Here is a 24,987-nt window from a genome sequence, read left to right as displayed (position 1 = left end):
TATCACCGATATTGACATTATAAAGTCAAAATAAATATTTTTTGACTTTATAATGTCAATATCGGTGATGCTAGTGACGAAGGCTTTGTCCTTAACCACCCATTATAAGCCTCTCAACTTGCCCAGACAGTCCATAGAACGGGAGTAGTGCATAATGGTGCTCTGCAAAACTTTCCAAACACCTCAAAGATAAGCATATAATCTCACATATACACCACTGGAATTAGCTAATTTTCCATTTTGGATTTTCTGCTTTCTCTCTCCTTGTTGAATTTGAAGAACTGACGAAGCAGTCTTTGGACTTCTCCATAATTACCAGTAGTAGAAACTAGACGATCTTTTATCCACTCAGGAAGCTTGCTTGCTGGGTGAGAGTAGCATCTTTTTGTGGGATCAGATGCATACCGTGAGTCAACCAACAAGATTGCTGCATAGTCATTTATGTGCCGAATAGCTCTACCTGAAAACCACAATAACTGAAGTAAATGAAATGGGTATTAACTATTAACTAATAGTTTACAACTCATCTACAGAAAAACAAAATTGAGGCAAATAAAACATTGCAGCATTTCAAACTTGGCTCAATGCAGGGATGCAGACCCAAAACTCAGCAAGTCTGACCATAGAAATCATTGCAGTGCCAATTTGTCATAATTTGTTGTCTAAAAGACAGCTCAAATGCTTAGGAGTGAGTTGATTACTGGGGTGCAGATAAGTACATACCAATTGATTGATTCACGGCCTTCATGCAAAGATTTTCGTAGTACTCTCTCCCTCGTCGCTTGCAACTTCTTAAGATGTCAAACCCAGCTTGAACTGCATCACCATTGCAGGATTCATTATTAATGAAAATTACGGGGGTTCTGCGGGTATTTGATTCTCCCAACCCTTCAATATGCTTTATTCTCTCCATCAACTCAACGTCAGATGGGTTAGGGTAGGGGAGTCCAACCATAACTACACATCGACCCATTCCATCACTGAAGTTGATACCCTCTGACACCTTCCCGCCAACCACAGCTAGAAGCACAGCACCATTGTGAATAATTGGATTTTCTTTTGGACCTCCAGCAGACAATGCAACAATGGTTTCCTTGTAGTCCTTGAGAACTAGTTCCACATCTGCATTACTTCTAGGCTCTCTAAATATACGTTTTTTCTTCATAATCCTTGCAAGGATGCCGGAAGCTTTCCAAGTATCATGGGCCAAACCTTCATACTCAAATGATGAGAAGAAAACAATAATTCCTTCGGGTACCACTGTCACTAGATTGCAAAGTAAACGCCCTAGCTCCTCTATCTGCAATTCCAAGGACATAACTCAGCTTATTCACCCATTTCAACTGAAATCTGAAGTTTCATAGTTAAGATAAAGACTACAAACCTTTCAAAAGAAGGAACAAAAGATTGGTTTCAAAAAGGTCCAAATATGAAGTTCAATTGAGATGACAATATAATTGGACTAAAAAACATAGGAAGCAAGAAATCTCACAGGATCGAGATAAACAATAGAATCATGGAAGGAATATAACTAAACGCTACTTCTGTAGCTTTTCCTTTGGATAGGAACATCTATTACAGCTATTGAATGCTTCCCAGTTATCTATAGCACTATTATCTAGCATCACTACTGCTGCGCTTTCAATTTTCAAATAAAACTAAAAAAGGAAATTTTGCTACAGTGTGGAAGAGCACGCAAAATTACCGCCCCACCCCCTGTCAATTAAAAAATCCCATCCATGTTATATCGCAAAAAGAAAAGTGCTGTCGACCCAGCAACAGTTTTCAAAGTTAGCTGTATGTTAACCTACAAGCCAGAACAACATAAAATTACAGCCTGAAACAAGATAATTACAGCTATACAAACCCTAGAATTTCCCAGAAACAAAAATTCAAATACAAATAAACTTGCCACAAAGGCACAAATGTGGAAATATGGACACGAGCTAATTTTACTGAGATTCTATGGAAGTGAGAGCAGATAATGGTTTCACTTCCGTAATTCCAATAACAAAGACAAGTAACAGTGAGATGCATTCACCATGACTGGAGAGCTTCTGGAACTGTAGCTAAAATCATAAGAAAGACCAGAGGGCCCGTGAGAAACAGCAATCGGCAAAATGCTCTCACGAGGAACAATATGGCTACATGAGAAAAAATTTAATTGGTCTGGAGGTATCCATGGGAAGAGTCGTGTCCTCGTCTCCTCTATAGGCTGCAGAGTCCCCCCTGCCAGCACAACAGCATGTGCTTGGTTTGTTATCTGTGGGAAGTTCATATACTAGATTCAGCTTCTTAAGTGTGAAAACATAATCTATGCAACATGAGACCAGTAAAATTCAGCATTCACATTCACTACAATACCTCGGAAAAAATCTTTTCTCCAGCAAGCATGACATATTTAATATATCCTTCTTGCTTGCCAGAACAGATTCTCCTTGAGATTATTATCCTCCCATCACCATCATTATTAGTTAGTGAAATAAAGAAATCAACTAATGCCTGAAAACTAGATAAAGCATTTTCCTTAACACCATCTTCATCAATCATAGAACCTCCTTGTACACTAGCTAGTTTCGCTCCATAGCCATTGACCTGAGAAACCAAATAATTAATGGTCTTCCTCAAGAAGACTAAGAATTGACAAATTTAATAGTACATATAGACATTTACCTTGTGAATTATGTTGCTTTGCTTTATATACAGCATTAATTTAACCAGGTTGATGTTGTCAATGTTCAGAGAAAATAAGAATTCATTAATAGCCATCGAAGAATCACAGACATTTTTTTCTCCACGGTCATGTTCAGTACCATGACTAGAACTCAGAATACTTGAATTTTTGTCATCAAGAAACACTCGGATAAAAGCTCGAGTGATGACCATCAGAGTTTGGATATATCTTCGATTGCCAGCTCCCAAGAGTTTCCGAAATTTTTCAAAATACAGCTCCAGGTGGGAATGTACTTGCTCCAACTACAAAATGAAAAGCTCAATAGTCACTGACACATGGTGATATTAGCTCATCTAAAAGATCTCCAATAATCAGAGGTCAAATGACTCATATCACTTGTGCACTGCTCCAAATTCCAACTGAGTTAATCTCAATTTAGTGAAAATTCAAAAAGAACCTGAAGAGTTAACTTTCAACTCAGCCACAGAAAGAGTATGGACTCCGTACTGGCCCACAGCAAACCAACTAGCATTAGCAAATTTCAAGCTGGTCAATCAGATTATGGTAAGTAATGATGCCAATTAAGGATAAATGAAGATGATGAATTCTTCGGAGTATAGACTCAACACTCTGATCATAGGAAAACCAACTAGGATTAGCAAACTTACAAGCTAAGCAACCAGATTGAGACAGTAATTGTAATAACTAAAGTAAAACATAGATAAGGCATTGCTTACCTGTGAAAGAGTAATTTTTGAGTCATACATGCTGGTAAGGCAGTCTGCTAGATTGTGAGCCTCATCAATAATGACAACACTATTTTTCAAATTTAGGCCAAGTGATTCACGAGATGATTTTAAGAGAAGAGATTGGTAGGGAAGGACCACAAGACTGACCACAGGGACCACACTTCGGGATCCATAGTATGGACAAGTCCCTATCCTCTTTCCAAGGTGCACAAGATCCTCAATGTCCAAGGCCTCCTGCCGAGTGACCTCATTCATAAACTGTCTTTGAAGTTTAGGCTTTCTGAGCATTGGACATCCAGATGAATTCTTTTTCCGTTGTATTCTTCTTCCATTACCCTCAATCTGCATGTCAACATTGTCACATCAGTCATGAAGTATTGCCCAGTGAAAAAATTTCCTTGCTAAATAAGATGCATCTTGCGATATCTGGACCTTCGTTTTATCCAAAGCAACTGATTTCAGTCACAACATGTTATGGGTATCGGTGTGGGGTACACATCAAGCCCTCAACTTTCATAACATGTGCTTTCCATACCCAACATAAACTAACAACAAATACTGTCATAGAATACCACGTGCGCAGATGGGATGGATCCATGGGATAAAGGACACCATCCTGAACAAGTAGAGAAACTGCCTAAAAGTATTGCAATATGAAATAACAAAAATGCCACTAGATTCCTACCAGATGGCACTAACTTTATGAAGCTTTATACCAACTTTTATGCCACTTCCCCCACTGGATGACAGGGAGATGGGTGCATGATGCAGGAACACGGAAGAGAACCAAACCTAGTTCAAGGGGAATCAGGCCCAGCTCGATGGTGTTAAGTATAGGCCCAATTATGGGCTTAGTTACTAATAAGCTAATTTAATTTAATTAATTTATTAATAAACTTCCACCAGCGTGTGGATTGCCTTTTAGGATTAGAATTCATTTTTATTTATGACTCCTTAAGTTACTTAGAGTAGGGAGTTACTTTCCTGGTCGGATTTAAGGTTGTCTTTAAGTTTTTCTTTAAATAGATTGTAACAGCCAATTGGCTAGATACGTTGAAAAGATTAATAAAGTTGAGTTATGTAAAGGAGCTGTGCGATTCAGTCCCAGGTGAGAAGCTATGGCGTGAAGCTTAGGACAGAGAGAATCTGATCCTTGGGTTGGGAAGCCTGAGTTATTCTATATTTATTCTTGTACTCTGTTTTAACTCCAGTCAGGGAGGTTTTCTTTCAACCCTCCAGTGCAGCAGTCTCTATCACATGGACTAGCCCCTATCTGTCCAGATCTACCACATTGGAAGTTTTAACAGTTGGGTGAACTCTTTAGTACACCTGCCTGGGAGAATGCTAGGACTTCCCAATACAAATATAGACATGCGCATAAACTTAAAAGATTCCTAAGAAACCAATTGTTTACAGCATTCTTAGTTCCTATTACAAATAAAGAGTGCAATTATTTTATTTCTACTACACTGCAGGAACAACATTCTCATAATCAATAAGAAATTCAATTCTCAAACCAAGTCCTAAATAAAAGGGAATAACAAGGAATCACATTGAACCACTGAAGGAAGTAAACAGGCATTTCCTGGTAGGAATTAAAAGGCTATGGTATAATTGCCCCATGGAATATAGAAAAGATTTGTCGATGGAAAGAATACTTAGGAGGTTCATGAAAAGATTTAGAGAGGGCAAGAAGAATCTCCATATGGTTTTTACTGACCTAGAAAAAGCATAAAACAAAGTCCCTAGAGAGTTAACCTGGCTTATACTAGAGAAGAGCAAGGTTTCAAGTAAATAAGTGGACATAATTAAAGATATGTATAATGGTGCAATGACTACTGTAAGAACTGTGGGGGGACAAGGTAGTGAATTACAGTTGGGTTACATTAAGGATCAGCCTTAAGCCCTTATTTGTTTGCACTTATCATGGATGATTTAACCAGATATTCAAGATGAGGTTCCTTGGTGTATGTTTTTTGCTGATGATATTGTTTTGGCAGATGACACAAAGGCAGGGATTAACGCCAAGTTGGAGTTAACGAAATCTACTTTGGAATAATAAAAAAAAATTTAAGATAAGTAGAACAAAGACGGAGTATATGGTGTGTAACTTTAGTTACGCTAGGATGGTTAATGAGGTAGTGAAAATTGAGGAGAGGTACATTCCACAAAATGATCATTTTAGGTACTTGGGCTCAATCATAAAAAAAGAAGGTGATATAGAGGATGATGTTGCTCATAGAATTAAAATAGGGTGGATGAACTCGAGAGGTGTGTCCAGAGTGTTGTGTGATCGGGGTATTCCTTTAAAGCTCGAAGGAAAATTTTATAGGACAATCATACGACTGGCTATGATGTATGGTGCAGAATGCTTGGCAGTTTAGAAGTGTCAAATAGATAAACTAAGCATAGCGGATATGAGAATTTTGAGATGGATGTGTGGCAAAACTAGGAAGGATAAAGTAAGAAATGATCATATGAGAGCTGATTTGGGAGTAGCGCCAATACATGCTAAGCTACCTAAAAGTCGTTTGAGGTGGCATGGCCATGTGCAACGGAGAATTTGGGGTTGAAGGAACTAAAAGAGCCAGGGGCAGGTCTAAAACAACCATAGGAAAAGTGGTGAGATAGACAGCATAGTTTAGGCCTTAAATCATGTATGACTTCGAATAGAGCTGATTGGAGAGCAAAGATCCATGTAGCCAAGCCCATTTAGTTGTGGTTGCTGTTGTTGTTGTACATGGACTTAGGATAACAGAAAATGGGTCTTAAGCAGTCCACGTGCAGGTCATGGAATGCACTTCTAAGGCCCATCTTTAGGCAAAGCCTATTCCCTAAACCAGGCCATGAGGGCTTAATTTTCACTGCATCGCTTAAGGTGCCTTAATACATCTCGAGGTTCTACTCCTGTATCAAAGACTTCTGATTTTTATTTTTATGTAAAAAGAAATGAAGTATAGTCGTGGTTTGACTTGATTTTTATTTAGTTTTTAATGAGCAACAGTTTCTAGGATGACAACTATAAGTCTACATTTGCTTTTGCAACCTGAAAAGGGTTTATTTATTAAATATTACAAGGAGGTAAGATGACCCAACGGCCAAAGTCATATAGATGCACAGAAACTAGACAATACATACAGTCCTCCCCTATGACTTAAGTATCCTAATTTTTACAAGAGCCCCTAGATGAATTCTCTTATGCACAGAAGAACCATTGAAGCCAGAGCATTTCCAAAGGGGCCAACAACCCAGCCCACCAAGCCCATAAGCCTAAGCCAAAGGTCAGAATCTGGAAATAGTAGTTGCAGTCAACCATTTTGGGGCAACTTAATGGTGACATCTGTATCAACTCAGCAGGAACTAGACTTTGAGCCCTATATGGATAGAAATATCTAGAAATCTATTTTCCAACAAAAAAAAAGAAAACAGTGCATGATTTGATATTTTCTAGGAATTATGGCCATTTTGGTAAAGAGTGTAAGGGCTGACTGCAGAATCGTGAACTTCAAGAATTTTGCTTATTTTGACTAACTTTCATTCAACTTTGGTTCCACAACTTTTTGGACACCTTAGCCACTACATTTCTTGCCTTTCAAGATCTTGTAAATGCCATTTCAAGATTCTCAAAGTTCTTTCTTTAGTATGGTTGTTTTCTAGTAAAACTAATTTCTTTTTCCCAACTAGCCTTAATGTCTGTCTTGGAAATTTGCCTATGCTTGAAAGGTTGTTCCATGCTCACCTAAATAAGCTTGTACCAACGAATGAAAGGAAGAATTGGTTGATTAGTTCATTTGAGCCTTTGGTCATTTTAGAAGAAATAGTTCTTCAAGAGTTGCTCTTATCCCTTAGGTGGATTTTCTTCGGGTGGTGAGTTCAGTTTCCTTTCGAGCTCTCACTTGTGTTATTTCTTACTTCTCCAAAATTGTTCCGGCATCAAATTGGTATCAGAGCCTAGGTTCAATGGCAGGTCGTCGACGACGCGGACCAAACATTGAATCACCAACAGCTCGGGAAAGAGACCTAAGAGACATGGTGATGGATGATTCAAGTCAACAACTGCAGGAGCATTTGCGGCGCTTCGAACCTCTGGAACATGATGATTTGCATCATGATTCAGATGATGATTCTTCTAATGAAGAGGATGTGAACCCCTTCAGTCGTGCTCGAAGTCAGGCCTCAAATGGAGGAGGTTTCCCCCGACGAGCCGTCATCGTTTGTACAGACTTTTTGGGTGCTAAGATCCAAAGTCGAGAGGGAAACAGCCCAGATCGTACGCTAAGGTCCCTAAGCAATCACTTAGTGGAAAAGGAAGTGATCGAGCAATGACAACCAGGAGGTGGGCTTGGAAGCAGCCATCCTTTGAAGAAAGGGTAATAGCTCACTGGTCCAGCTCCATGGCGCCATTATCAAGAGCCTCGTAAAATCCAGTAAGGTTACTATATAAAGTTTGATATTCCCAAATTTGAGGGGAGAGTGAAACTAGAAGAGTGTGGATTGGCTAAATACAGTAGAGGGAGTCTTTGATTACAAAGACATACCAAATGATCGGAAGGTGAAGCTAGTCGCCATACAACTGAAAAAGCATGCTTCCATTTGGTAAGAGCAGCTAAAGCAACAATGCGCTCGTTAAGGAAGGAGTCGAATCGCAACATGGGAAAAAAATGAAGAAAGAATTAAAAAGAAAGTTCTTACCAGAAAAATACCGCCGAGATACCTTCCCTAAGTTCCACATCCGTGGAGGAATATACAGCTGAATTTGATCATTCCATGATGTGTTGTGCCGTCTCTGAACCGGAGGGGCAAACCATTGCCCGTTATCCTGATGGGCTTCGGACGGAAATTAGCAATGTCATCCACTTGCAACCTTATTGAACCTATAATGATGTTTTTCAGCTTGCAATTAAGGTGGAACAACAACTCAAAGAAGCACGTGGTAGTAGCCCTCAGTCTTGGAACAAAGAAGCCTATCCCAACCAGTACTTCCAAACCTAGGGCAGGCCCGTCAAAGCCACTCCCTAAGCATGCTGAAGCATCAAATTCCAACCGTCCTACCTCTTCCAATTCACGTAAGTGTTTTAAGTGCCAAGGGTTCAGACACATCGCCTCCGATTGTCCCAACCTCAAGATTGTCTCTAGTTGAAGAAGAGTTTAAAGAAGAGCGACAAGAGAACTCATCTAATTCCAATGAAGTATTGGAAAAGGAAGAAGAAGTTTCCTATGGAGAACAAGGAGAGTCCCTAATCCTTCGTTAAATTTTACACAGCCCCTATTGAAGAAGATATACGGTTATGTAACAACATATTCCACACTAGATGCACCTCTAATGGAAAGGTGTGTGAAGTCATCATTGATGGGGGGGAAGCTGTGAGAAGGTAGTTGCTACAACAATGGTGAAGAAATTGCAACTCAAGACGGAGAAGCACCCTCAACCTTACAAGCTTGCATGGCTTCACAAAGGAAATGAGGTAAGAGTAGATAAAAGATGTCTTGTTCAATTTCCTATTGGATAAAAATATAATGATGACGTATGATGTGATGTTGTTCCCAGGGATGCTTGCCATTTGCTTCTTGGGAGGCCTTGGCAATTTGATAGAAAAATCAAGCATGATAAGGTCAACATTACATACACTTTTAAGAAAGATGGAATCAAAGTCACTTTGAGTCCATCCAAAATAGAGAGTATTCTTAAACCATCAAAGGGGGAGGGAAATAATTTACTCTCAAAATCTGAATTTGATAAGACCATGGAAGAATCTGAGGTGGCTTATGCACTTGTGGTAGTAGAAGAGAATGAATCAAAATATGTCCTCCCTTCTCAAGTAGAACCTCTTCTTCAAGAGTTTAACGATGTTTCTCCCGAAGAGATTCTACCATGGTTCAAGAACTCGGTTTCGGTACTGGTTTTGCCCAGCCAAAAAACTGAGTTGGTGCCTTTTTTTTTTTAATTCAGTTGATGGTTTCGGTGGGTTTTTACCTAATTTGGTCATGAAAGTTAGTACACAGCCTATTTTGGGACATTTAAACACAATGGCACTATCAGATTTTGAAAAATCAAAGTCCAAATAAGAGTTTGACTTAGTGGGAAACCAGGACAGGCACTTATTTATGCCTAATATCATTTAAGTAAATGTTTTTATTTACTTAAGATATTATTCATAAATAAGCAAATACCCCCCTGATGCAGATCGAACCAGCCCAAGTATTAGGCCAGTTTTGGACCAGGAAACACTGTTCACGTGAACAGTGTCACAGCCCTTAGTGGAGCCAGCTGGCCTTTGACCAGTCAAGATGCCTTTTATATTTTAGAAACTTAGTTGCTTTAGTTAGTTTCTATTTTCATAATTAGAAGTTAGTACTTTCTATTTGTAATTGGTAGTTAGTTTCTATTTTTTAAATTAGAAAGTCTTCACATCAACCTAGTTGTTGATAGTGCTATGTAACCATATTCAGGAATTATAAATACAAGCCAAGGGGGGGGCCTAAGAGCTCAATAGTTTGAGATCAAAAAATTTCAGTCATGATTGCATGCCATTGCTGCTGCTGCTCTGCTCCCCAGTGAGTTTGCCTTATGGATCTCAAGGTGAAGGGATTGGGTGGATTACCAATCGACTCCTTGCATCTGTTAAGATCAGGAGGCTCTCTTCTCGATTTTCAAGCGGCTTCAAGCTGCTGCCACTGGATCTCTGCAAATCCAGTAAGTTAATTTACTTTCCTGCACTATCATTCTTCTCCTAATCCTCCAACCTAGCCTTAACCTATCCCCAATCGATCTCCATTAAACCCTAACTCCATAAACCCTAATTTTCCTGTGCAGCCCTATTTCTCCATTAGATTCCCATCCAAACTTCATTCACAGCATCTTCACCCTCCCCCTAACACTCGACAGCAACCTCTCCCCCAACCTTCCATTAAACCCTAGAATTCCCCAACAGCCTCTAAACCCAAAATCTTAGAATTTCTAGATCAGATACTTCTGCCCATCCATTCAACCCCATATTCTGATCGAGTGTCCTTCCCCATCATTGGGAAACTCGACCAGAACCCTAGCCCTAAACTCCCATTACAAACCCTAAAAACTACCTCACTTCCCTTACCCAAAAAGCCAAACCTGAAACCCTAATTTCATTAAATTCAAAATTTTCATCCAGATCCTACAAAACCTATACCATTAAACTCCTACAACCCTGCCTACCTTTACCAAATAAAATCCCATTCACTTTACCTAAGCCCAATCCTAATTCTGTCCAGAATTTCCAACCCTGCCCCAATCGGCCAGCAGGTTTTGAAGATTCTGATTCATCTGGCTCCTAGTAGACCTTTGTCTATCTAGGACTACATTACCCCCTATTTGAATCCAATAAAAATAGTTTTAAAAAATTCCAAAAGGATAAAAAGTCAACCCACCCCCCCTCCAGTTGAAGAACAAAAACTGGATTTTCGGCGGTGGATGCAATTTTCAACTTTTAAATGCTGGGGTTTTTCTCAAATCAAAAGGTTGCTTAAATCTGATTTATATTGAAGGAGTTATGTTTTGGTCAAACCTAATTTGGTGTGCGCGAATGCTATCAAAATCATTTTGAATGAAAAAAAAATTTTAGACATCAAAACAAATGAATATTTTACCGCACTTATTGGTTTTAGCAATGTTTTACCATATTAAGATTTATGGAATTTTTTTATTTGAGAAAAACCCCAACATTTAAAAGTTGAAAATCGCACCTACCGTCGAAAATCCAATTTTTTTTCTTGAACTGGGGGGTTGGCTTTTTATTCTTTTGGAATTTGATTTTTTAACTATTTTTATTGGATTTAAATAAGGGGTATTTGCTTATTTCTGGCATAAGTGTCTGTCCTGCTTTCTAGTATAAATAAGTGTCTGTATACCAAGGTTTGCATAAATAACTGTTGTATACCAAGATTTCCCACCAAGATGACCGAGACCACCAATATCTCGCCGGCCGAGACACTGTATTTCTCTTTCGCCTTCAATTTCGTCTCGGTTTTTGAAAAAAACGAGATATTAGTATATTACCGAGATCTCGGCGAATTCTTGAACTATGGATTCCACCCGGTCTTCCACCCATGAAGATATTCAACACTGCATTGATTTGTTTCGAAAGCAGTTATTCCAAATAAAGCAGCCTATAGAATGAGTCCTAAGGAGCATGAAAAGCTACAACGACAAATGGGTGAATTTATGTCTAGAGGAATGATGAGGGAAAGCAAGAGTCCATAAGTTGTCCCTACCCTTCTAGTGCCAAAAAAGGATGCATCTTGGCGTATGTGCATTGATAGTAGAGTGGTGAACAAAATCACCACCAAGTATCGATTCCCCATTCCACGGATTGATGATCTTCTCAGCCAACTCCATGGTGCCACTATCTTTTCAAAGATTAATCTTTGAAATGGATACCATCAAATTCAAATGAGATCTGGAGAAGAGTGGAAAACCTTCTTCAAGACAAGGGATGGCCTTTACGAATGGATGGTTATGCCTTTCGGCCTTTCGGATGCTCCTAATACCTTTATGCGCCTTATGAATCATACCTTTAAACCATTTATCTCCCACTTTGTTGTTTATTTTGATGACAACAACAACATAGCCTTATCCCAACTAAATGGATCCTAACTCTCCAAACAGCTCTATCCGAAGTCATACAAGATACAAGGCCTAAGCTAAGCAAGTCTTTCCTCACCACTTCACCTATTGTAATTTACTAATTTTTGGCCTACCCCTGACTCTTTTGGTTCCCTCAATCTGAATCAAATCACTCCTCCATACTGGGGCATCCGAGGAGCTCCGTTGAGCATGGCCATGCCATCTCAAACGACTCTCACAGAGCTATTCCCAGTCCAGCTCTAATATGGTCATTTCTTACGTTATCCTTCCTAGTTTTGCCACACATCCATCTCAACATTCTCATCTCGGCTACACTTAGTTTATTCATATTACACTTCTTAACTGCCAACGTTCCACCCCATACATCATAGCTGATCGTATGACAGTCCTATAAAATTTTCTTTAAGCTTTAAAGGAACATCACACAACACACCGGACACACCTGATGCAGGTCCAAGCACTAGGAAGAAGAAGAAGCCTTGACTTTGGCTGCTGTTTTGTTTTTTCGTTGGAGTCTTTCCCATACTTAGTTTTATTTCAAGTATCTTAATTAAGGGCAAATTAGTCTTTTAGCCTTTAATTATTTTAGTTGTCTTATTTTACTTCCCCTCCACGATTTCTTTTAGGAGGGTTGCTTTGTTTTGTTTTGTAATCAGGTTTGGATTACAAGTCTGTTGATTTGTTTGTAATTAGGAATCAGATTTGGATTACAAGTCCTAGTCTTAGTAGGATTTAGCTTAAGCCTTGATTAATAAATAGGCACAATCGTGGGAGGCTCCCCCACAGTTCATTATTAAAATTTTCTGCTTCTTAGCTCTGCTGCTGATTGCTCTCTGAGTGTTGCATCCTTGAGGATCTCAAGGTGGATAGGGTGGGTGGACTCCTGCGACTCCTTGCATCGTGAAGATCAGGAGGTTTCTTCAATCAAACAAGCTGCTGCCTTTGGAGATCCTTCAAACCAGTAAGCTATTTACTATTCCCTGCAGCAACCCTTCTTCTTCTCATCCTCCAACCCAAACCTCCATAATCTGTCCAGCATTCCCCTCACTCGACCTAAGCTATAACCCCCTCCACCCACTAAACCGTAACTTCCATTAAACCTGCAATTTTTCCATTAAAACCATAGCTTGGTTGTCAAGCAGCCAAGTTCCAGCCACCTGATCCCCTCCAAACTTCCATCAAATTTCTTAATCAAACCCCTCTATACTCGATCCAAGTTTCAGCCTCTCATTCCTTCTCTAACCCCCTCATCACCTTACACTTTTAAAACCCAAAACCCAGAGATCGATAGAACCATTCTGCTCTAATTTTGCAGGATTTTCAAACTCATCCAAACCCTGATATTCTTATACCATAATAACCCCCTAGACCTGCCCATTACAGCCCTATAAACCTTACCACCAAAATCTAACCCTAACCCTAATTTTGCCCTAAATTACCCAATCCTACTCCAATCGGCCAGCACTGTTAGAGATCCTGATTCACTGGTTTCTAGTGGGAGTTAATCCTATCTAGGACTACATTAACACCTCTCCACTTCACCCATCCTATTTTAATCCTCTGATCAACATCATCATCTATGTGACCCTCTTTGTTTATGTTGTTTATTTTGATGACATTTTTGTTTATAGCATGGAAAAAAAACTCAGTCGAATCATGTCGAAACCACCGAGATATCTCAGTTTCGCAGGATTCCAAGACGAGATGGAGGGGTATTTTAAAAACTACATGGTTTCGACTCAGTATCGACAGTTTTGACCATGTTTCGACCAAGTTTCGATAGAAACATGGTTGAACCACCTTGAACCAGACCTATATAATACCTCACCTCGACCGAGAAAGGCATATCTCGACTTGGTTTCAACAGAAACCCCTCCAACTCGGTAGTTTCGACAAAAACCCCTCCAACCAAGGTTTCCCCATGAATGGGAAAAAGTACCAGGTTTCAACCTGGTTTCGGTTGGTTTCGACCAAATCTTGGTTTCAGCCAGGTCGAAACCCGAGTTCTTGATCCTTGGTTTATAGTGCTACCCAAGAGAAGCACTTGGAGCACCAGGTAACTGAAGCTCCTATTCTTGCACTTCCAGATTTTGATAAAGTTTTTGAAGTTGATTGTGATGCTTTGAACGTGAGAACTGGTGCGGTTCTTAACCAAGAAGACAAGCCTATTATATTCTTTAATGAAAAGTTGAATGATTCCCGCAAGAATTACTCTACATATAACAAGGAGTACTATGTTGTTGTTAGAGCTTTGGATCATTGGCAGCATTATCTATTATTCAAGGGATTTGTTGTCACGCCCCCATCCCAACAAGGGATAAAATACATTATAAGGGGTGACTAGGACGACGCTTGTCATCCTACTAAGCTGCCAGGATCACTGACACAGTGTCCCAATGCACAGTCATAACTAATATTAAAACAATATAATATCAGAGTGCGGAAAGGGAAATATTACATTCCAAATGATCACTAGTTTTGCGGAAGCGTATAAAATTAATAGTTACAAGATGATCAAAGCCTAGATGATAAATACTGTAATTAATCCATTTTTCATTACCATCTAATAATGATCAACAAGGGTGTAACAGTAAATGTTTATACATGGGCCTACGCCCTAAAATAAACAAAAGGGGAACAAGTCCCTAGAATTCTCACGGCCCGTAGGCACAATTGTCACAAGGACACCCGTTGCCATGTTCCTCTAACACAGCTTCCGGCTCCTCCGTACCTGCATCACGTGGGACCTACGCCGATCGAAGCCTCCAAGACCACTCAGTGGCAGACCCCTGATAACCAATACTACCATGGCTGGCCTCTCCCACCTCCACAGAATCCGGTGTACTGATTACCCAACACCTAAACCCCTGTTGGTAAGGGTCGTAGCATAAGGGTGTAAAATCCTAGCCACAACTACATGCAAGTCCTATCGTCCCGAGAGGTAATCCGGGCGCATCAACTTTTCATCTGGTTTAGTGCCCGGTTACCAACGACGCACGCGCATACTGATTCAACATGACATTCAACATAATTTCTTCATAAATATATATATTATCCGGGTTTGCACCGCACCCCACCGGCACCGAGACCCATCAAAGTAAAGCATCTCCAATTAACATCATAACATTCATATATAAAAGTATGCAATATGCGCAAGCATGCTTAATAATTTATAATGATGACATAATATACAATGCAATAATAATATCAAGCCCAAACAACCAAACCCACTCACTATATGTGTTATGCCCCGATGTTATGAGTTGTCGCCGAAATCAAGTAACACGTCACAAGATGAAAACTTTAAACCTAAATAAAGAGTGAAAATAGGGTTAATTAAGTAAAGGGACGGATCCCCAAAAGGTCTCCCATAAATCATTTAAGTATAAGGTTTCAGAAGTAGAGTGGTTGCAGGAGTGGTTTCATGCCCAAATTCTGCAACCACATGTAAATCCTAGGAAACCAGGGGTTCATGACAGTTTTAGTCAAGGTCGGTTGCAGATGTGGTTTCAGAAAACTGAAACCGAGTGTAAATCCTAGGAAACCAGGGGTTCAGGACAGTTTTAGTCAAGGTCGGTTGCAGATGTGGTTTCAGAAAACTGAAACCGAGTGTAAATCCGAGCTTCACAGGGGCCTTCTCGGGAAGGTAATTTCGGGTGGTTTCTTGCAGTCAAAACCACATGTAAATCCTAGCTAACCAGGGGCTTAGGAAGGTCTCGCCAGGGTGGTTGCGGTGTGGTTTCTCGGTCGAAACCACATGTAAAACCACATACCTGCAGAATCGAAAATTGAAGGGTTTCTTGCTAGGGATTCATTTTCCAAGGGGTTTAAAGGTAGGGAGGCTTCAAGAAAGCTTCCTCCTAGGTCCATTAGGGTTCTAAGACCTCATTAGGTCCATGTAATCCCATGGATTTAAGAGGAAAAACAAAGATAATCTAATTTATGACATAATAGGGTAGAAACCTTAAATTTCTCAAATGGAAAGAGATTGCTTAGGCTTAGAGGTTGTAATGGAGTGAAATAACTCCACTATAGTATAGGTTTAGAGGTTCCATCGATTCCTTGGGTTCCAAGAGAACCCTAGGTCGAATTTCTCCCATTTCCCAAACCTCAAAACTCAAAATAGATGAAGAGATGTGGGTTTCAATGGCTTACCTTCCCCAATGTAGAAAAGCTCCACGTAGAGGGCTCCACAAGGTGAGGTTCCAAGCCTTCAACCAAGCTTTTCCATGCCTCCTTCTCCTTCTCTCCTTCCTTCTTTCTTCTTTCCTTCTTTCTTCTTTCTTCTTTCTCCTTTCTCTCCTCTTTCTCTCCTCCACGATTTAGGTTAGATGGGAGAATAAAGAGAAAGAAAGCTTCTCCCCCCCTTTTGTCTTATTTAAAGAAAATGGACCTTGGGTCCTTTAAGTTAAATGGGTCATTAGGCCAAATGGATAGTTTAAGTTAAATGGGTCAAGAGGGCTTAATGGGTTGACCCATGGTCTTATTTAGGGTAAAGGAATGGGTTAACCCATCTTTGGGTCAAATAGAGTCAAATGGGCCCTCAAGTTGAATGGGCCTCTTAACTAACTGGGTCTGCCCACAGGTTTCAAATAGAAAAGAACCCACTTGGGGATGGGTCCATCCACCATGGGATTATAAGCCCATCACACGCTCCCTTAAATAAGTGGGACCCACAAATAGAATATTCCCAACTCAACTAAAATAGCCCGGGCGGTCCAAATCTTGACCCACACTTCGAGGGCATCGAGGGAAAGGGTAAATAAATAAACTTAAGGGCTAGAACTTACTATTTCCTTGTCATGGTTTGTCCCCCATGACCCCGAATAGTTTCCTCCACAGGTAAACCCGCACTGTGGTCAATAATTTTGTAGCTGGGTTTGACCACTAGTGAGAACAGCTCACCAGCATACGTGGCAGTGATAACCACACGTCACGGGGAAAAATAAAAATTAATTATGATCCGGGGTGCGGGTATAACATTTGTTCTCTTTTCGGATCATGAAGCCTTGAAATATATAAATACTCAATAAAAGCTCATCAACTGGCATGCCAAGTGGGTAGAGTTTCTTCAACCCTTTACTTTTCTTGTCAAGCATAAATCTGGAGCTCTTAATCAAGTAGTAGATGCATTAAATCAAAGAATTCCTTGCTGACCACAATGCAAATGAAGGTCTTAGGCTTTGACATGATCAAGAAACTTCATGAAGATGATCCCGACTTTGGGAAATTTTGGAGAGCTTGCTCTAAGGGTCCAACTAAGCAATTTTTGTTGCAAGATGGATTCCTTTGCAAGAACAATTGCCTGTGCATTCCGAAATGTTCTCTAAGGGAAGCCATTGTCAAGGAAGCCACCTATCAAAAAAAAAAATTTGTCAAGGAAGCCCATGGTGAAGGTCTAGTAGACACTTTGGAAGAGACAAAACACTCCTTTTTGTAAGAGAATTTTTCTATTGGCCTCGAATGGAGAAAGATGTTATAAGACATGTGGAGCAATGTAGAACTTGTCACATTGCCAAAAGTCACGCTCAAAATACCTGCTTGTATACTCCATTACCAGTGCCAATGGCTCCTTGGGAAGATGTGAGCCTACAATTTTTAGTTGGTTCACAAAGGAACAAAGACTCTATCATGGTGGTCATTGATCGGTTCTCTAAAATGGCACATTTTGAACCATGTAACAAAACTTTGGGTGCTACTCATGTAGCAAATCTTTACTTTCAAGAGATTGTGAGGCTTCACGGTATCCCAAAGACAATCACATCTGATAGGGATTCCAAGTTCACAAGTCATTTTTGGCGCACACTTTGGAGGAAGCTGGTCACAACGCTTCAATTTAGTTAATCACATCATCCTCAAACCAATGGACAAACTGAAGCAGTTAATAGAAGTTTGGGAAATCTTTTGAGTTTACTTGGAAGCAACTTGCGCCAATGGGACCTTATTTTGGCTCAAGCTGAATTTTCTTACAACCAGTCTTCAAGCCAATCAACTAGGAAAAGTCCCTTTGAGATTGTTCATGGTAGAAATCCAGTTAGTCCATTGAACTTAGCTCCACTTCCCATCACTCAACATCTCAGTGGAGGCACTGAGGAACATGTTAGATACATCAAGAGGCTGCATGAGCAAATTCGAGAAAGAACCATAAAACACAATGAGAAGTTTCAAGAAAGAGCAAACAAGCATCGAAAGCCTGCTGATTTTAAAGGAGATTTGGTGTGGCTCCATCTTCGGAAAGAAAGATTTCCTCAAGGACATCATGGAAAGCTTAAGCCTAGAGCTGATGGTCCTTCCAAGGTGTTACAAAAGATTGGAGAAAACGCCTAAAAATTGAACTCCCTGGTGAATACGCTGTTTTGGCAACATTTAATGTTGCGGAGCTTTCTCCCTACCATGAAGATGACAATCCAGAAAACTAAGGGACGAGTTTATGCACAGCAGAAGCGTCTGATGCTGGAGCATTGCCCAAGGGGCCAACAACCCAGCTCACTAGGCTCATAAGCCTAAGCCAAAGGTCAGAATCTGGATATAGTAGTTGCAGTCAAACATTTTGGGGCAACTTCATGGTGACAGTGTGACACCTGTATCAACTCAAAAGGAACTAGACTTTGACCCCTGTATGAATATAAATGACCAGAAGTCTATTTTCCAACGGAAAAAAAAAGGTGCATGATTTGCTATTTTCTAGGAGTTATGGCCATTTTGGTAAAGAAGTGTCAGGGCTGACTGCAGACTAGTGGACTTCAAGAATTCTGCTTATTTTGACCAACCTTCATTCAACTTCGGTTCCAGCACTTCTTGGACACCTCAACCACTACATTTCCTGCCTTTTCAGGATCTTGTAAATGCCATTTCAAGATCCCAAAGTCCTTTCTTTAGTATGGTTGTTTTCTAGTAAAACTAAATTCTTTCTCCCAACTAGCCTTAATGTCTATCTTGGAAATTTGCCTATGCTTGATTCCATGCTCTATATAAGCTACCAACGAATGAAAGGCAGACTTGATTGTTTCATAAGTTCATTTGAGCCTTTGGCCATTTTAGAAGTAGTTCTTCTTGAGTTGCTCTTATCCCTTAGGTGGATTACCTTCGGGTGGTGAATTCTTTTTCCTTTCAAGCACTCACTTGTGCTATCTCTTACTTCTCCAGAACTTTTCCGGCATCAACCGTCCCTCCACCACCAAAGAAAAACAAAAAATAAAAAGGCGCATTCCCAGCTTGAGCTCAGACTAATAATCGATATGCTGATATGGATTCATCTTAAAATACTCAGCTGCTTCTGTCCTTCCAAAAGGCTCCCTCTCATTTTTAGTCAATGATTCCTGATTTTCTTTTAATTGATACATAGTCCATTCCTATCCATGTATTTCACTTGATCACCCTGACCTTCCATCCTATTTACCTATCTTATTTTGAACCTCGACTCAACTCAACTCAACTAAGCCTAATCCCAATCAATGAGATCAGCAACATGAATCCTAATTTCCCTTAAAACCAATCCCTAAATTCCCTACCATTTATATTCAAAGATCTTCTATACCCATTAATGGCCTTTCCTTTGTTAGGAACTTTAAGGCATAATCTAGAAGATGTAAACCCTAAATCTGGATATATTGATTTAAACTTTAAAGAATTCCATAATATATTTCTTCATATCCTAATATGATTTGAAAATAATTCTAATTCTTAAATTAAAAAATATATACATATTAGAGCCTACAAAAGCCTGATTAGTATATCCCTTAGCAATTCAAACCTAATTTAAGGGTACCCCATCATTGATCTAAAAGAATTTCAGGCATCTTAGGAGGGAACTGAACTCCTTGGCCCATTCAAATAGATAATCAAGGTTACTATGAAGCTCAAGAGCTTCTTTGTTAAACGCATTTAAGCCTTCACCTTATGGGCCCGTCTCATAAAGCATACCAATTTTAGGAAATAAATAGATACAGCCTACATTTCTTTAGTGATCGTTCAATACCAATGAGTTCTTTGAAAGTGATTGAATTAGTACAAAAAAAATTTATAGCGTAATGAAAAAATTCTTCAAATATATTCGAACAAGTTACGGTTCCTTCAGATTCAGTTCAATATTTACAGAAACTTGTTCTTGGTGGTTTAAGCTGAACAACATGTGCATCATGATTGGGGCTCAATGCATCAACAAACTGTGTTATGTTCAAGTCAAGGCAACAAACTTTCTCATGCCACTGCTACCAGCTAGGACTTAATCCAGGTCTACAATCACTTCATAGAATTAAAACTAGTTACTGATTTCATCTTCTCTCTTATCTTTTTCTTTTCTTCCTTTTCTATTCTCTTTTTTTTTTTTCCTCTGTATTTTTTTGTTGGGAGGGGGTGGAGTCAGGGTACTTTTTCTTTATCTTTCTTTTTTTTTTTTAAAAGTGAGGATAAAGAATACTAAGATATTTGTCTAAATATCTTCAACTTATGTGAAATTGAACAACAATCAAGTTGGAAAAAGGAAACCTGGAAGTTCCTGCATAAGACAACCTTGCCACAAGTACCTGTCTGGCTTTTTGGTTGCATGTGTTGTTTTACATGGACATCAATGACATACTAGAGAAGCTTCTATCAGGCATGACGCAGAAAGTGAAGAAAAAGAAAGATGACAAACAATCACGCCATAATGAACAGTTTTTTCAGTTATTCATGTAAACAATACAGCCAATACAGGTTCCCCACTATCATAGTTGACAAGACATCGCTTAAGCGCTGCCTAGGCGTCCAGGCGCCATCTTGGGTCCAAGGCGACTGCACACTTAGTTGATCCAAGAAAGGAGACCACCTTGGTCTCGCCTTGGACACTTTGGCGTCACCTTATCAAATTTTTTTTTGACACTTAACGAGTTTCGTTGATTTATATTTACTGCTTTGATTTTTATTTTTTATGAAAATGCTTATATTATATCCTATGGTTTGTTTATTATAAGTTGGTTTTCTCATATTTAGTCAATAATAGCATAATTATATCATATTGCATTGATATGGCTTCTATATTGAGATTAAACATAATTATATAAAATTACCATTGCTATTTTACACTGCACGCCTAGGCGGGCGCCTTGTCGCCTATGCGCCTAGACACCCCTCCAATGCCTTGACAATTATGACCAGTATTAAAGGAGGTCCCACTCTCAGAATACAGAGCATGAGATAGAGATGTTGGACCATCTAGCTCACTTGGGGAGTAAAGATAATATTAGACTTAAATAGCATATCTGCCAATTACCTGTTGATCATGGGGGACAAGCCTCTGCAGTATAAAACAAGGAATCAGGTTCCAAAAAGAAAGCCAGACTGGAAATTGTTGGTGGCTAATTCGTGAAAAGGGGGAGTGGGGCAGGGACCTTTTGCGTACTGGGGCTAAATAGATAAGTGGTTGGACAGTAACAACTGATTCTGGGTTCTCAAATATAATATCATGATTGCTGTAATAACAATTTTTATCATGGGATTAAATGTACAAGAAATTTGATTTTAAGAGATACATATATCAAATAAATGCATTAAAATGACACCACCAAGGCAGCTAGAGTAAGTTGGATCTCTTACAACCTTGGTTTTGGAAAATTCTTCTTTCCCATGCTTCTGAAGCTCCAAACATCGCTCACTGATCCTAGCTGAATTCCCAAGTTTCAAAACCTCTGGTAGGAATCCAAGAATACAGGACTGTAAGGCATAATTAAATTCACATTTTAATATATATAAGTACTTTTTTATATATAAAAATATTTGTATACCTTCGTTAATGCAGAAATTCTTCCTGGAGCCCAGACAGATGACCTTCAACTCAGAAGAAAAAGTTGTTCTTCTTAACTCCTCTATAAACTGCGAGAGTTGGGAATGGGTCCGACTACAGAAATAGACCTTCAAATCCTCCTCTTCCTCCTCATCTCTCAAACCATCCTCCTCGTCCCCATCACTTGACGAGCTGAAACTAACATTATTTGCCTTCCTTTTTGGATTCCCATCATTTTTGCCTTCATCTTCGCTCTCATACTCTTCCATCAGGAACTCCTCCTCCTCATTCAACTCCACCGTATCTCTAGTCTTCTGCGGCATCACAAGCCCTTTCTGATTACCGATATCCTCCTCTTCCTCCCCGCTCCTGGAGAACAAATCTCTGCAATGATTCCTGAACTTCCTCTTGTCAAAACCCCAGGATCTAAGACCTAGTTTATTGGCCTTCTCCTTTTTTTGGTCTTTCCTCTCTGAAACCGGAACAAAGCTCCTCACCCAATCTGGTTCATCATCAGAAACACGTTGATCTCCAGTGCTCCCATTCCGACCAGAAACGCGTCCTGTTTCAGACTTCAACTGTTGCTTCCGATCCACAATCCACTGCAAAGCGCTACAAATGATGCTTAGGGTTTTACCAGTCCCTGTATAAGCAAAATAAATTTCGAAATAAAGAATAAATCAGAACGGAATCTCACATTTAATTAGAGCGATCCCAATCAATCCCGTGAGGAAAAAAAGGTTGGGGTGAGAGAGTGTGAGTTACCAGTGGGGCTTTCGAGCATAGCAACCCCTCCTTTGTCAAGTGAGCGATAGAGAGCTTTCATGATATCGAGTTGTATACGATAAGGTTCGAACGGAAATGCAGAGAACTTCTCCTCCATTTCACTGATAGTCTTCTCTTCCATCTTCGTTGTTGCTGCGTCCATTGCCTGTTGGAGTCTTGTTCTTCTCCGCAAAACCGCTTCCCGCGCCTTTTCGAAGCCGTAAGCCGAATTTTGTATGGGAACATTTACCCGAGTAATCAAGATGAAGTTTACACTTACGGATTTGCACATTTTGAAATTAAAAATCTCTAAAATATACAATACGGACCCATGCAGAAGCTCAACATTGGTAAAGGTCGTCAGGATTTTAGTAACGGGAATCGGATGGAGATACCGATACTGATTCTGATCGCCCTGAATCAGGACAGATCAGGTGGAATCATCCCTAATTTTTAATAAAATTTGGTTTTATTACCTTTTTACCCTTGATTGTACTTGTGGATTTATATCGAATCGGGATTGGCCTCGGTCGTTATTGATCTAATCCGGGCAATTCCACCGATCCGAGAGACTCCTTGAATGAGATGGTCATTGGCCAACTTCTATTTTTCTGCGGGTATGAGTATTAATGAAGCTTAAAATACATTAACGAGAGTGTTACTAGCGTTACTTGAGCAAGCAGCATAAGGGGATGGAACAGTTTTGAATATATGAGGGTACTGAGGTCATTGCAAATGAGGAGAAAAGAGATACAAAGATGGAACTATAAATTTAAGGGGGTCAAATCGGTCCGGAACTGGGTATTGGGTCTGGATTCAGTTCGGTTCCAAGGGGCCTTGGTGTGATGTAGAACCGAATTGGAAACTGAATCGGTTCCAAAAATTGGTATTCAAACAGAACCTTGCTCGTTTGATTCGATTTCGATTCTTATTCATTTCTTACACGATTTGGATCATATTCCTATTTGGTTCCAAGGCAGGATCCGAAACCAAACCGAATTAAACTACCATACTTAAAGACTGAATTTAATTCATTTCAAGTTCCATTTTTCAGATTTTGGTTCCAAAATGACAATCTTAACCAGCATATCCTCCCCTAGAGGCTCAAAGAACCATGCAAGAGTTCTCTTTGGGGGAGTGTGGCCCCTCGTGCACAACGATCATTATAGCCTTTCATGGGAGCGGAATGGTCATTTCCCCCTCTATGTCTTGGCGCATGACACACATTTCCCCACAAAGAACTTGCTCCCTTCCCATTATTAGGAGAGGGTTCTCTAAGCAAGTAGCATCGATGAGAACACTAATTAGGGGTGATGGAATGGAGGATCCGACATGATGAGGCATAAAACACCCCACCTATCAGAGGCTGCCACAGAGCCGACCCCATCTCCACTATAAGTCACTTGACAGAGCCAGACTCGCGCAAGCTAGCCGGTGGTTGAGGCCGAGCTCATACAGGTCAGCCATCGACTCCTGGCCGAGCTTACAGCCGAGACCAACCTCTCGGGCCGACCTCCCTTGCCGACCCCCTGGGCCGACCTCCGAGGCCGAGCCCTCCTCCACCGAAGCTGCCATAGCACCCCACCAGGGATCTCCGGGCCACGTCAGCGCATCCCGAGAATCATGGGATAAGGATCGAGCCACGATCCCCGCGCAACACGAAATCACTCTACATGGACTCTTACCTTAATAAGAGCCCGACCCCGAAAATAGCTCTCCACTCCGCTCTACGCGAGAGAACCTTCCGAAAGAAGGACTCCTACCATACTAGGACTCTCCCAACCGCCTCATCTCATCCTCACTCTATAAATACCCCAGGTATGGAGGACCATTCCTCATCTCGCTTTTTACTAGCTGTTACGCTGTTGCATTGGAGACCTAACTTGAGCATCGGAGAGTCCTAGGCCGGAGCCACACCGGCTCTCTTGTGCTCATCGCTTGATTTTTGCAGGCTCATCCGTGGGCGAACCGGACATCGGAGGTTTTCACACGCAACACGACAGAAGTACGAATTCCGATTGTTTAGGGAATCAGATCGGTTCTATTAAGGACAAGTTGTATTGATGATCAAGAAAACTCTGGAGAAGAAGCAAGCTTCATAACAAGGTGGCAGTAAGGGAACCTGTTGCCGGAACAAATCCTGATTTTTCTCATTCGGGATTAAAACGAGGCGACTGAATACTCTTTTACTTTGGTTTCTGAGTCACAATTGCTGGGTTCACAAATGATGGGTAGATATGTCATTTCATATGAGGAGATGGTGAGAAATAGAGAGAGAGGGGGTGCTAGCATATCCTCATAAATCTGCTCAGAATATTTGGAACTTTAAAAAAGAACCATTCTATACCAACCGATTAAAAAACGGAACAACCAAATCTGTTACTAATTGCGATGGTTTTGAGACGGGTTTATCAACGAG

General features: G+C 40.2%; 1 protein-coding gene across 2 annotated transcripts; it reads right to left on the bottom strand.

The window, feature by feature from the left end:
* Positions 1 to 84: 84 nt before the first annotated feature.
* LOC122651622 (ATP-dependent DNA helicase DDX11) lies at positions 85 to 22,786 on the bottom strand. 2 transcript variants are annotated; one of them, XM_043845088.1, is made up of 9 exons: positions 22,569 to 22,786; positions 21,805 to 22,446; positions 21,620 to 21,708; positions 3,412 to 3,765; positions 2,674 to 2,976; positions 2,365 to 2,595; positions 2,042 to 2,263; positions 724 to 1,300; positions 85 to 460 (listed from the first exon to the last, which is right to left on the bottom strand). In XM_043845088.1, the coding sequence occupies exons 1-9, from the start codon at positions 22,729 to 22,731 to the stop codon at positions 228 to 230; spliced, it is 2,814 nt and encodes a 937-aa protein (XP_043701023.1). In that variant the 5' UTR covers positions 22,732 to 22,786; the 3' UTR covers positions 85 to 227. The 2 variants fall into 2 exon arrangements, with proteins under 2 accessions (XP_043701023.1, XP_043701024.1); XM_043845089.1 differs by having other exon boundaries at positions 307 to 456.
* Between the last annotated feature and the right edge of the window lie 2,201 nt (positions 22,787 to 24,987).

The sequence above is a fragment of the Telopea speciosissima genome, chromosome 2 (assembly GCF_018873765.1).
Source record: "Telopea speciosissima isolate NSW1024214 ecotype Mountain lineage chromosome 2, Tspe_v1, whole genome shotgun sequence".
Classification (NCBI taxonomy): domain Eukaryota; kingdom Viridiplantae; phylum Streptophyta; class Magnoliopsida; order Proteales; family Proteaceae; genus Telopea; species Telopea speciosissima.
This window is presented reverse-complemented; position numbering and strand designations above follow the sequence as displayed.

Bases quoted from the DNA above. Each gene is read 5' to 3' on its own strand.
- LOC122651622 (XM_043845088.1), bottom strand. From the start codon at position 22,731: ATGGACGCAGCAACAACGAAGATGGAAGAGAAGACTATCAGTGAAATG. The intron at 21,709-21,804 runs GTATACAAATAT...GATTCCTACCAG, and splicing joins GAATTTCTGCATTAACGAAG to AGGTTTTGAAACTTGGGAAT. The intron at 2,596-2,673 runs GTAAATGTCTAT...TTGGTTTCTCAG, and splicing joins AAAGCAACATAATTCACAAG to GTCAATGGCTATGGAGCGAA.